This window comes from Polistes dominula, unplaced genomic scaffold (genome assembly GCF_049000335.1).
Source record: "Polistes dominula isolate Pdom_NZ unplaced genomic scaffold, Pdom_raw_medaka contig_23, whole genome shotgun sequence".
Classification (NCBI taxonomy): domain Eukaryota; kingdom Metazoa; phylum Arthropoda; class Insecta; order Hymenoptera; family Vespidae; genus Polistes; species Polistes dominula.
This window is the reverse complement of record NW_028300963.1, coordinates 2,424,504-2,439,369: the sequence shown is the minus strand read 5'-3', so window position 1 is coordinate 2,439,369 and position 14,866 is coordinate 2,424,504. Positions and strand designations below refer to the sequence as shown.

Below are 14,866 nucleotides of genomic sequence, written 5' to 3'. Positions count from 1 at the left end.
AAGAATATTGGAAACTACGGAAATTATGGATTATTCAGGTTTCTGCCAGAGCTCGGATTGTTCGGACAATCGTATTGATTTCGACAAAAGCAGAGTACGTTCTATTTCGTTGATTTATAGTTATATTCATATTCATTTTTTAATTTTTTTCCTTTTTAAGTAATATATGTTCAAAACATTTTGATTACAATTGATAATATTAATTTCCAACATTTAGGAAAGAATATTCTTTAAAAGAAGCTGCTCACAATTTTGAAGAAATATTTCCACATATTTCGGATTCACATATGTATACGTAATGGACATTTGAATTCTTCAAAAAAGAAAAATAGAAAAATGAACGAAAAAAAAAGTTAAAAAATAAGAAATGGTCGATTGGGTTCGAGGCTTCTGCGCATTTGATATGCGCGCGCATTTCGTTTATACGCAGCCATCTTGAAGGAAAATTAGTTGAGTGTTAGTAAGACGGTATTATAAGGTGTATCCCGATAATAATTGAACAACAGAAAGAAAATAAAGTAAGTTATTATTATATATTTTATTAATCGATAATGCATAATTAATAATAAATATCGTTGAGTAGCTTTCCTTTTCCTCAAACAAAATTTATGCATCACAGAATGTCGTCTCGTTCCTGATATTCGTCCATACACAGATAGAAGTATCATTTTTCATTATTTTTCTAAAGTAGACAAGGAAAATATAGAAAAGGTATTATTCATTTATTATTATCCAATTATAAATTTGATTCATTATTTTCTTATTACGAATGTTATTTCATCTGAATGATTACATAAGCAATTGAATTTACGCGCCATTAGCGCATGCGCACGAATCCCACTCCATGATAGGAGTTGTTAAGCAGTGAACGTCGGGACGCCTTGGAACCTGTCAGCTGATGTGCATCAAGATGCAATTACGGTTTCGTCGTGAGCTTTGACAGTATATTTTGTTTGTTGCAATATATATACATATATATATTATCATTACTCGCAAAATCTTATTGTTTATTTTGAATGTTATTTTATTGTCAGTGCATACTGTGTAGTAAAGTGTTTTTTAAATAAGGTTATTAGGTAAGAAATGCTTATCGATTTTATGTAAATAGTTTTACATTAGTTTCGCATAAACGATTATCGATTTGCCATTCAGCTAGTTTAGTCCTTACTTTTATCAGCATGATATCATACGTTATCGTGATTATATTCATTTCATTAAAATAATTATGTTATCAATGTATTCGAGTTGTGTAATTCTGTCTTTTAGTTTGTTTCATTATTTTGAGGTTAAGAATGTAGAATATTCTTAAGAATGTTACTTTTTCTTCTCATTCGTTTATTTTTTAATGACAGCTTTTTGTATCATGTTTTTATAGAATTGGATCAATAAAGGATTTTATACAAGCTTGAAAGGTTTATAATACTAGAGAGCTAAGATGTCATTAAGTGCAGGTAAGCATTGTATTTTTATATTCTATATTTTAATTAAACCCTTTTTGAATGAATGCATTATTTTATCACGTACAACATACACAATCATATTCATAATTTTAGATATATCCACGGCCCTTCACTTGCTCGAGCATATTCAAGAACGTGTAGAGGATTGCGATGATCCTAAATTGCGAATGTATACCACCCAAGATCTCCAATCGATGATATCCTTATTGGAAGATCCTGTATTCCGAAGTATAGTTACAATACAAGATTCTTTGCTCGAATTAAATAGTCAACTAGGACAACATCCTTCTATTCTTCCTGGAGATTTTGATATTAATATCAGTGGGCATTTAGAACTTTCGGTTCCAAATACTCCTGTGCAACCCTTAGGACCAATTACGTATCAAGATTTATATCCGGATAGTAGTGAATTGGACGATCAAAGAGTTCCTATTGCTCCATTGTTACATAGCAGCAGCGAAGACACCAGTGCACAGGTAGGTTAACACTCACCCCTTTCAGCTTAATGTACTCGTGCTATTCCTGCATGGCATGTACTTTGTTACAGGTTACAAGTCCTAGTCTGGTTTCAGAAGTTATGGGAATGCCACCTATAACGACCCCAACCTACGCCAAAGAGTTCAAAAAGGTGATAGAGGCTGCTGCGAGAGGACGTCAAATATGCACAGTGCAGGTAAGATATTCACTGAATGAAAAAATACATATTTTATTTATAAATATACATTATATTTTGAATATTAATATTATTCATTGTAATAACATTTTGTATTTCTATATTTTCAGTTATACAAACCAGAAGGCACTAGTTTAGGATTCAGCGTGGTTGGTCTCCGCAGTAAAGACAAGGGCGAGCTTGGTATATTTTTACAAGAAATTCAACCAAACGGTATTGCAGGCTGGTGAGTGAAAAAGCATTTAATTTTAACTCTTATATTGTAGTTCGCACTCATAGAACTACCTGATCGTTTACAAACGAATTTATATTTAATAGTGATTTAAGATAGCAATTCTTTGCATTTATGGGCCATTAAGTTTTAACACGGTTTATATATGAACAATGTTGTGATATCATCTCTTTATTTATTTCTTTCTTTATTTAGATATAAAATTTCTTAACAAAAAAGATCATTTAAACGATTACATTTAAATATTTTCAAAAAGAAAAGGAAAAAAAAACTTATCACGGTTTAGAAGTTATGCTTGCAGAGAATGTGTAGAATCATATCATTAATTAGATTATTCAAAGAATTTGTTTTTCATTATTATAATTATCAACGCACGAAATCTACTAATTTTACCTGCATTCTCTCTTTGTCGATATTTTTTTTTATACACATGCTAAATTAAAAGAAATATAAGAATAAAACTGTTTTTATACCACCTTGAAATATTCACAGTGGTGGACTGTTAGTTTGAAAAGATGGGTTACCGTAGAAAATTACGAATAAATGAGGTGCACATTTAAATCTTATATAGTGTAACATTGTTGAAAAAAAAAGAGAAGCCAATTTTCAATGGTAGATTTTCTTTCTCTTTCTCTTTTTCTTTCTCTGAGGGAAAAAATATGAAGAAAATGAGGAAGAGAGAAAGAAGCCTGGCGGGTATTCCAAAAATAATATGAAACATACCCAGTTTTGCTATAAAGCTCGCATAATCGTTCATCTCTCTCTCTCTCTTTCTCTCTTTCTCTCCCTTTCTTTCTTCAACTGGTTAGTACACTCCCATTAGAACTCCCACCCTAGTTTAACATGTTACTCGTGCGTCGGATCACGCATGCCCGTTACCCTCGTCCGGAAGCTTTCGTCAACGGACTTGGAAAAAAGCAGAGAAGGTAGTGGTGGTGGAGGATGAGGGGTTGAGAGGAAGAGAAAGAGGATAGGAATAGAAGGAGTTATACGAAAAGGTGCCTCCCGTCCTACGATGACTACTACTATACTACTACTACTACTATTACTACAGTGTGACGATGAGAATGATGGTGTAGGGAAAAGGTGTAGAGGAGGTAGAGGTAGAGATGGAGGAAGGGGTGGAGGTGGTGGAGGAGAAGGAGTTAGCGAGGAGGATCGGTCAGTTTTCCACGGGCCTTCGTGCGACGAAGGTCGCGACACTCCCTTCTCGTATAGCCCTTGACACGTTTCGTGAATGTCCTGTCGAACCGCGTGAACTTTTATGTCGTTTTCTATGAATTTCTTTTTTTTCTTTTTTAATATTTTAATCAACAAACAAACAAGACTGTGCTTACAAAATATACAAGGAGAAAAAAAGGATCGAATATTCAAATGTTTTCCATAACATTTTGTCGATTTAACATCGAACTTTATTTTCTATCAAATAATATATTATCGTTATCATCGTTATCATCATGTTGTGTTAATCGACAGGTAGCAGTAACGTGTCAACGATCTCGTAGAATAGATCCTTCGTGATCTTTTTCAATATTTTTATTTTTTTATTTTTATTTGAAAACTTAATAATTTATCTCGTCGTTACCTGAATATAATGAAAGATGATGAATAGAAAGATTATGATGATGATGATGATGAAGATAATGACGAATAATATGAATATGAATATGATGATGCTCGCCCTTCGACCCTTTGGACGAATTAATCGTTCTTCGAGGGTTATATGTATGTCTTCGTCATCCTCAAGGACACGATTTTCAATCATCTCGATCGCCTCGATCTTATCTTTGACAGCAAACTATTACTCCTACTACTACTACTGCTATTAGATCATCAACCCTTAAACCATCAACCCTCGTTCATTGGACGAACAAATTCTGTCGGATCATCCCCTAAATGTTGAGTAAGTTATCAAAACAAATTAATTTCATTAAATATCTGTATAACATTTGTTAATCGGATTTATTGAAACATTTTTTATCTGTGTTTACTTTTTATTGAAACATAAAGTTTATATATTATATAAACACATTGCATACAATATTTATACATGTGTACATGTAATAAATAAATAAACAAAAAAAGATATGTGTATTAGTTTACATTCAAAAAGTTCATACTTTAAATATATATTGATACAAATTTTTATAAAAAACAAAACTTTTTTGTAAATAATAGTATGCTTTTGTATTATTGTAAAAAAAAAAAAATGAAGATATTAATATATAAATATAATAATGTAATATATAATATATAACAATTATATAAAGATATTATAATATATAATAATTATTATATAAAGATATTAATTATTTTTATGCAACCCAATACAATAATACAAATATATTATAAATAAAATATTTTTTTGTACATATGTGTAAATAATGTGGATATGTAATGTATGTATAGAATATTAGTAAATTATTATGTATATACATTGTATAGATGTATGAAAGATCTTTCGTATTGGCCAGTCCAATGCTCGTACGAAATTGCTTTTTTATCGACTAGTCGCCGGCCACGTCCGAGGGAAACTTACGACTCGAGTCATGACTCGTATGTTGTACTAGGAGAAACTGGGTTAGATCGCCGACGGGAGTCAGGCGTCATCGATCCTCGTCAGCGATTCGAATTTAAACACGTTTTAAATTATACCCTGTTATCCCTGGTTTTTCCTTCGCACTTCGAAGATAGATAATAAAAATAAAAAAAAAAAAAAAAAAACAGAGACCAATAGACAAACAAATGTAAAGATGTAGTACTAGTAGTAGTAGTAATAGTAGTGGTAATAGAATTAGTAGCTAAAGAAAGGAATATTTTTACCTGTTCTTTCATAAAAAAAACCTTTGCTTTCTTTTCTTCTTCTTTTTTCTTATTGTCTATGCACTTCGATCGTTTTTCTTTCTTTACACTTGCATTTTTTTTTTTTATTCTTTTCTATCCAACTGTCTATCTCTTTTTCCAAACGAAGTAAGTCGTTCACGAAACGGCACGTTGTTGAAGCTTATTGGCTCTCTTACTAGACTAAGAGCAGGAGGAGGAGGAGGAGGAAGAGGAGGAGGAGGAGGAGGTAGGGTGTACTTTGCCATCGTTGTCGGATGAAAGGGTTGTAACTATAAAACGTCGTCATCCAGTTCGCGTCGATGAAGTTGCTGGATATCGAGCTAACCGATATCGTGAAAGAGCTAGGTCGTTGTAGGGGGATTCCTTTAAAAGCGGGTTAGTGTTTGCGTTTGCTCTCATTGTCATTTCTCTCTTTCTAACGTGTACATACATATGTATACTTTCTCTCTTTTCTCTCTCTCTCTCTGTTTCATTCTCGTGGTATTTGCTGAAACTCTCTCTCTCTCTCTTTCTCTTTGATAAAAGCGAACACGGGAATAAGAGTCATCGAAACGATTACTAGCCCATTGCTTTATCCTTTTTATTTATTTTTTCATTTATTCTTTTTTTAATGATTATTATTTGTCCTTCTTCGTTAAATACAAACTTCAATTCTGGTGGATGTGTGGGTACTGTTGTTGTTGTTGTTGTAATGAGAATCATCTAATGAGAGATAAAACATAGAAGAAATAAAAAGAAAATTTGTTTAACTATCGATCAATAAACTTCGATAATCGAAATAACACTTTAATATAATACTCTTTCTAATTATTTTCTAATTTACCAAGAACAGTTAGGAGTTAAAGTTAGTTAAGTGTTTGGCTTACTTACTTACTTACATTCCTTCAATGAAAAATGGCTTCTCTTTTTTTTATGTCCTGGCTTGAAAACTCGTTCGTTCGTTGAATTTAACGACGTTTCTGATTTGCCGTTAAAATTTTCCCTTTTTCTCCCTCTACCCCCCTTTTTACTCTACTTTCTTTCTTTCTCGATGTGTCTGTGTTTTTCTTCTCCTTCCATTTTATTTTTTTCTATTTTGTTTTTGTGAAATAACAAAACGTTCACCAATGAAATGCTTTTCTCTTCATCGATACCGACAAATCGTTCTTTATTCCTTCCTTCCTTCTTTCTTTCTTTCTTTCTTTATTTCTTTCTATTGATCTATCGAGAAGAAAAAGCTTTTTTAAAAAAAAAAACGGTTTCCTCGATTTTCCTCGCAAATTATTCGGCCGAGCGCGTTGGCCATTTATCAGAGTTAATTCGCTAACAATAGGGGGGAAAACGAGTTTCGATCGAAAAGTTTAAAGGATTCATCCCTCTTTCTTTCTGTGTGTGTGTGTGTGTGTGTATTTTTTTCTTTTCTTCTTTTTTTTTCCCAAACACGTCATATTCAATCTTGATTAATATCATGCAAATTGATCGAATTCATTTTTCTACCCTTCTCCTTCTTTTGTTATTATTTTTTCTTTTCTTTTTTTTTTTTTTCTATTCTCCTCACCCTCGGAAGTTGATTAATAATTGTTCACATTTTTTTCCTCTTTTAGTTACATTTTCTTTTTTTTTGTTTTTTTTTGGTATTTTATATTAATGGAAAATTACGAAAAATACTTTCGTTTATTCAATTTCAATGTTTCTTCTTTGTTTTTTTTTTTACTTTTTTTTTATTTTAAAGTATTTTATGATGGATTCGATGAATTTATATTAAAATGATAAACAATTTTCTCGGTGATAAAAATATTTGAAAATTAAAAAAAAAACAATGCTCGATATTGTTAATTTATATAATTAATTTAATTATTATTCTTATTATGGGTAGACATAAAAAAAAATTTGTAACCTAACATACAATTAATTTATAATAAAATTTATTTCTATTTTTTGATATATGAAACTTCTATAAAAAAAAAAAATAAATTAAAAATTGTTTTAACTACCCTCATATATATGTTTCATAATTTTATATATATAGATATATGTACAGTTATAAATCATGAACGATTAATTAGTTGCATATAATACATATTGTTAGGTATATATATACCAAGTGGATCATCCTTAATTATATACTTTGTTAAAGTTTCGTGCTTTTCGTGGTCTTATATAGTTAATAATATCGTTCTCGCCTAACAGCTACGTGTGTCTAGAAATTGATCAACCCTTAAACTCCACGAGCTATGCGAAATTATAGTTTGACTTTCGTTCTACTCTCTTCCAACCCCCTTTCCTCCGTCATTTACTTCGTACCCCTTTTCTCTTCCTTCTCCTTTATATTCCTGCAACACTCTGTAAATCGATACAACGTAAGACAACGTTTTCCTCTTCCAGTCAAAACTACAACAACAAAAATAAATAAAAATAAATAAAAAAGTGGTAGAAAGAAAGGAAGCTTCTGACTTTTAGTTTTTATTTTTCCTTTTTTCTTTTTTTCTTTTTCTATTTCTTTTCCAATCAACAAAAATTCGTCAAATTTTATTATATATATCCTTTAGATTTATTTATCGAGAAAATTGATCGGATCTTTTAAACCTTTGCCATGGCGTGTTCACTGAAATTACATCGGCAACTTCTAACAGTACACAGACTTTATATATTTGACCGATCGATAATGCTATCTTATTTTTCTTTTTATTTTTTTATTTTTTTTATTTTATACCTCCCCTTTTATTCAAATTGAACAGAAAATTTATTAAGGTCCGATAATGATGGAAAATAAAAAATAAAAAAAATGAAAAAGGTTTATTGTACTAAAACCTCGTAATATTTTTTTTTCTTTTTTATTGTGTGCAAATATATTTTCCTACTTTAAGAAGTGCCATTTTAGGATAGGCTCGGTTAATTAGACTTGTTCGATATTGCAAGAAGGGTGAAGCTTAAAGTTTCAAGAGAAAGAAATAGAGTGATAGAAAGAAAGAAAAAAAAGGAGAGAGAGAGAGAGAGAAAGAGAGAACAAATTATACGAGAAGCTGAATTTTCTCGTATTGGAAAAGCTCCGGGATGATATCAGCATGTTTGACCCAATAACGGGAATAGTCCAGGGAATGTTACCTCGAGATGCGTGTTGACTATGTTATATAGATCCAAATTATTCGAATATCTATCTATACATTCGTACCTCTTTCCACCCCCTACCCCTACCCTCCTCTAACCTCCCTTTTCCCCCCTTTGATCCAACCAATCATTGTAATTCGCTAATATTATTATTATTATTATTATTATTATCATCATTATCACGCTTGATTATTTTTTTATATTTTTTCTGTTTTTTTTTTTTATATTCAGAAATTTGTATATATTAATATATTTATATTAAAAATATTTTGGTGTATTAATTTTTATATTTTCAGAAAATTAATATCTCGTATATTTGATATTGTATCAAAGGGTGGTGGTTGTAAAACATCATTCGATATATACATATATATATATATATATATATTTATTTATATATTTATATATATATTTCGTATATATATTTTTATATTTCAAGTTTGACATCGAAACATTATTTTTTATTATTTTTATATTGTTTTTTAATATCGGTGCTCGATGATATAAAATTTGAATAACTTTTATATTAATTGGCGGTTTTTTAAAATATCATATTTATCAATATCATTTTTCCATGATTATTATTATTATTATTGTTAATATCCTATGCAATCATTTTCTTCTTTTTTTTTTTTTTTTTTTTTAATATTTATATTGGATCGGTGCAAAAGTAATTGCGGTATTTTTAATATCGAATTTAATACCACACTCTTCCATCATTCGTCATTATTATTATTATTATTATTATTATTATTATTATTATTATTATTATTATTATTATTATTATTATTATTGTATTGTTATTATTATCGCGTACGTGATCATTTTTATTTTATTTTTTTTTTTTACGTTAAATTATTGGATAAATAATTTTGGTTTCTTTTTTTGAGTATCGATTTGGAAGATTCAAATGATTTAGAATTTTCGTATTGTCGAATAACTATTGAAATTACTAAACATTTAGTATTCAAATTATTTGAAGGAGAATAATTTAGTTCAATAATAATGATTAAATCGTTATTTAATACAATACATTGTTTATAAAAAAAAGTTCAATACGTTTCGTAATGTATGTGACATTCGAATGAAATGAATAATTATTTTGTTACATTGGATTAATATCAAAATGAAAGAAAATGTTATCAAATATCTAACACGATTATTATAATATAACGATTCGTTATATATAATTTTATATTTTAATAATTACACAATTTATATATATATATTTGCCAGTACAAATAATATGAATACACATTGTACTACATGTTTCATAATGAAAATATTAATAATTAAAATGAATAATACTTTTCTTTTTGTTATTTTCTTTATGATTAATTCAATTACTTCGATTCGATAATTGTGTGATAACAATAATCATTAAAAATCAATAATAATAATAATAATATAATTAAAGATAATAAAAACCACAATATTATTTTGGTTATAAATTTAATATTATTAAAAAATAAAATTGTATCGCGCCAATCAAGTGAAGTGGATATACGAAATAAAAAAGAAACAAAAATAAAAATATATATGAAAAATGATGTTTTTTTTTTTCAGTAAATGAATAAAAGTTTTATCTTTTATTTTATAAATCGATTTTTCTATATAGTTTATGTAATATATATATATATATATACATACACATACATACCACATACACATAAATATGTATTCATACAATATATAGAATATATAAACGATATCGAATAATTGATCTGAACGATATGAATATTAAACAGTGCAATTACTCGAAAAGGATTACGAAACTATCTTCTATCTTCGAAAATTTCAACATTTCAACAGATTGCAAATATATCGTATTTCAATGTAACAGTTGGACATAAATTTTCTCGAAATTCTGTTCTCAATATGAACCCTTTAAAATCGTATCCTAGATTTTATGTTCTACTCTCATCTTCTTTCTTTTTTATTAGGTTAATGTGCCGTGAACGAATATGCTGTATATATGGAAAAGTTTAACGACGCATATCTTAAAAAAAAAAAAAAAAGAAAAACGTAAAAGGATAATATTTCGATAAGAATCTTTTCCTTCATACTTGTTGCTTTACAAATTTTTCATATTCCACGTTATTCCAATAAATTTTATTTCAAGAAAGTATTCCAATTTGTTTAGTATAATTAATGATAGTGTGTAATAGTTATATATAATAAAAATGTATTGTATGTGCTACATATAGATGTTGAAGGTGTTGAAAAGTAAAGAATGTAGTAACATAGTATGGTAATAACTAATAAGGGTGTCTTTTAGTTTTATATCAACGTGTTAGAAATTAAACTACAATAAATGATAGTATTAATAATATTTACATATAATAAAAATGTATTATATCAGTTGCATATAGGTGTTGAAAAGTGCAGAATCTAGTTGAATAGATGGTCATAACTAATAAGGTTGTCCTTTAGTTTCATACCACAACGTGTTAGAAATTTGACCACAAACGAACTAATCCATGTCTAACTAAAGGGAAGTGAGTGTTATGATGTAAAAGTCAGTAGTAGTAGGTACATGGTTCACTTTGGTTAGCGAAACGACAAGCTTTTGGTGTTCTGAATTTGGTGAAAGAGAGACACATACACACATTTATATATATATATATATGTATGTATATGTATGGCCGAATTCGAGCCGACGGATTTACGAGATCCGGATTATCCAGGTAATCCGGTCTGCACGAAGTTTGCAACCATCGTCAGTACTATCGTTGTCTACGATTCAATCTATCGATGCGACCTACTCTTTCCAATTTTATTCTTTTTTTTTTCCATCTTATTCTTCTTCTTCTTCTTCTTCTTCTTCATCTTCTTCTACTTCTTCTTTCTCTCCTTTTTGTTATTTTTTTTTATCTTTTCCTCATTCTTTTTCACGACCTAGCTTGTATTCCCTCGAGTGGTCGTGAAGTTTGATTAGATTTATGAAGGAAGATCAACAAGTACGGAAGATTTTTTTTTTATCGAGGAATCGTTGTTTTATATTTTTTGTTACACATATATATATATATATATATACACAAATACATTATTTAGAGAAATGATAAGAAAAGATGTGTAAATTTTGTTGTTGTGGTTTTTTTTTATTTTATTTTAAATATTTGTTTCCTATCATTTATAGAATTTGTGTTAAAAATATTTTCTTAACGATGTGTGTGTGTGATTTTGATAAGTTATTTAAAATTATTAATATACATTTAATATATGTAAAATATTGTATTGTATCGTATAAAATAATTTTAACAATTTGTAAAAATCATTTGTTGTGTAATGATTTAAATAGTTTGATAATTGTTTGTTTATTATTTTAAAATTTGTGTTTATCAATGAAAGATTGGGAAGAAAATTTCTGTATGAATTTTAGATTTAACGAAGGAGAAATAAAATAAGAGAGAGAGAGAGAGAGAGAGAGAAAGGGAGAAAAGGAGAAAGGGAGAAAGGGAGAAAGGGAGTGTGAAAGAACTTGAGCTGACTGGTTACGTGCTGCTGTCCTACTATTTCGGGATAAAAAGTATCGAACGGTCTTCTAGAATGCATCTCTCTGGAAACGAACGAACGAACGAACGACACGTCAGCTTGCCTCGTTTTCTCGCTTTGAAAAAAAAAAAATAAAAATAAAAAAGGAATGGTAGGGAAGGGAAGGGAAGGTGGAAGGTGGAAGATGGAAGGTGGGGATGGGTGGAAATATCACCAATACTTCGAATCCTCGAAATCTCACGATATTTTCTTGATTCCGTTTACAATATTCGTTCGAGACAGTTTCCGAATAGAAATTTGTTCATTTTTTTTTTCTATTTTTTTTCTATTTTTTTTTCTATTTCCTTTTTTTATTTTTGTTTATTTCCTCGACCTTCTATAACTTCGTGAAAAAAAAGTGTCACACCAGTTATTCGAATACATCAGTATTTCAATATTTTTCTTCTATTTTGTATTATTATGATTTGTTTGTTTGTTTTTTTTTTCATTTTTCATTTTTTCAAGGAAATAATAGAGTAAGAAAAAAAATGAAATGTAAAAAAAAAATAATAAATAACGGTACGGTTTCTTTTTTCTTTTTTTTTTTAAACTAACAAAATATAACCTGTCGATCAAGGTGTTACAGCGAGATAGAGAAAGATTCAAAATAGGGGATAAAAAGAAATATTAAAAAAAGAAAAACAAAAATAAATAAAAATAAATAATATAAAAGAAAAAAAAAACTAACAAAACAAAACAAAAAATAAATATGATATATAAAAATCTTCTATTATCTTTGTAAAATATTGACGTGAAACGTCGGTATTGATTGAGAATGTGTTAAGTTTAACATTTCTACAAATCTGCATTTCATACTTGCCTCTTATCGGAAAATTTCATTTTTGGTTTGATAGATAAAATGGTTATATATATTTATATATGTATATGCATCTATCTACCTATATATACATATATCTATATATATATATATGCGTGAATGTATATTCTCATAGCTTTAAAGTTGATCGAATAATTTGATTGTATCGGTTAATCCTGTCTGCTTCATCTTCTTTCATTCTTTTCTCATCGATGCGAACCAAATTCCCTTTTCTCCCCTTTCCACCCTCTACTTACTGAACACAAGAGGAAGGGGACTATCAACCGAGCTAGGGATAATTGATTAATTAATGAAATAATCTAGAAGGGGAGTAAGGCAACCTATTAACTCGAATTTCGTTCTTCTTTTTTTTCTTCTTTCTATTTCTTTTCTCTTCGTTCAAACGGATATTGCCAGGCGAGTTAACGGAGTTGAACATGCAAATTTCGGTAATTTTCCAGCTAACCTAAGTATTTTCTCCTCCCCCTCCCCCTACCCCCTCACCCTCCCACCTTTTGGTGATTCTTAATTAAAATTCCACGTCATATTTCTTTACTTTCTTTTTCTTTTTTTTTTTTGTTCTTTTATACTTTTCAATTTCTTGATATTTTCTTTTTTTCTTACCAGTTACTACATTCCTTTCTTCCTTCCTTCCTTCCTTCCTTCCTTTTCTTTTTTCATTATTTTCGTTTCCTTTAAAAGTCCGCTGAATAAAATCATTGTTCGCTAGAAGTTTATTTACGAAATATTTTTTAATCTCATCCCTTTCTTTCTTTTTCTATCTCGTTTATTTTCGTTCCTATATATATAGGATATATATATATATATATATATATATTTTTTTTTTTTTTTTTTTATCTTCTTTATTCATCCGTTTTTTTCACTTCACCCTCATCTCTCCCCTTTTCGTTTATTCGTTTGCTTTTATCCCTTTTTCTCTCTTTTTCTATTTCTCTATCTCATTTTCTTTCTCTTTCTCTCACTGTCGTTTATATTCCTCCCATTTCGTTTTTCGTTTCTCTCTTTTTCGACATATTATACGGAAGTAGGCCGTCTAAGAGCTTAATAACGGTCTTTTATTGCACAATTATCGGCACAGTACAAGAGAATTCTCAACTACTAGGAGTAACCAAAAACAAAAAACAAAAAAACAAAACAAAACAAAAAAAGAAAATGTCTACGATATTATACCACCTTAAGCTCCAAAAATTACCCGTTAAAATAGTTTTCTACTATTACGTTTTAATGTTTCACCCTCTCTTTTACTAAATGATGTCTCTAAATTCATGGTATATACAGGGGGGGGGGTGATTCTACATGAAAAAATAAATCGAAAATATAGAATAAATATTTTTCGTTTTTTTTCGCGTTGTTTTGGAGAAAATCTACTTTGAATTTTCGCAAAGTACGTGTGCACTTGATAATGTCTCGTTATAACGGATCTACGGACTTTTTCGGAAATACCCTACGAACTTTTCGGAAATATTCTATTAACTTTTCGGAAATACCCTACGGACTTTTCGGAAATACCCTACGGACTTTTCGGAAATATCCTACGAGCTTTTCGGAATTAATCTATATATATATAGATTATTCTTTTCATAGATGACAACGTTGTCAGTCTGAAGGTGAATTTCGAAAAGGACAGAGTACTCCTATCATATACCTGGTGTTTTTAAACATTAATACACATTTCCATCGATTAATTAACAATTATTATAATACTCTAATGCACTCTACTTATATTTAGCATATTTATTATACACAGGAGTTATATATATATATATATATATATGTCTATTCATCTCTTTCTTTCTCATCTAAATAATTTGAATACATTTAAATGTCAAATATCCATGTTTACCAAGGTAGTTTCTGCAGATTGTCAGATTATCTTAAATTACGTTCTCTTTTCATCGTTTGGACTTACCATAGATGTGGGCAGGGGAGGATGGGAGAGGGTAAGGGATACGTTTTCAGTGGATATTTTAAACTCCCGTTGGAATTGAGAGAGTATAAAGGGGGAAAGGGACTTTTCAAATTATACTACATGAGATGTAAATTTTAACGAAGTACTGACTTTAATATGAGGGATCAAAAGAACCTTAGAGGTTATATATATGTATCATATAGTTTCTTTTAATGTCATTTCGCATATTTTACCCCCTTCACCCCTTTTTCTTTTTTTTATATTATTTAACACGTTTCATGACACGTGT

The 14,866-nt window shown here is 29.2% G+C and overlaps 1 protein-coding gene across 1 annotated transcript in view; it reads left to right on the top strand.

The window, feature by feature from the left end:
- The first annotated feature begins 437 nt into the window (after nucleotides 1-437).
- The window catches only part of LOC107065261 (uncharacterized), a 90,869-nt gene continuing 76,440 nt past the window's right edge, over nucleotides 438-14,866 (top strand). Inside the window, 5 exon segments of the mRNA XM_015318773.2 lie at nucleotides 438-518; nucleotides 1,376-1,451; nucleotides 1,554-1,936; nucleotides 2,008-2,133; nucleotides 2,244-2,359. Coding sequence (XP_015174259.2) covers nucleotides 1,436-1,451; nucleotides 1,554-1,936; nucleotides 2,008-2,133; nucleotides 2,244-2,359 — 641 coding nt within the window. The 5' untranslated portion in view covers nucleotides 438-518; nucleotides 1,376-1,435.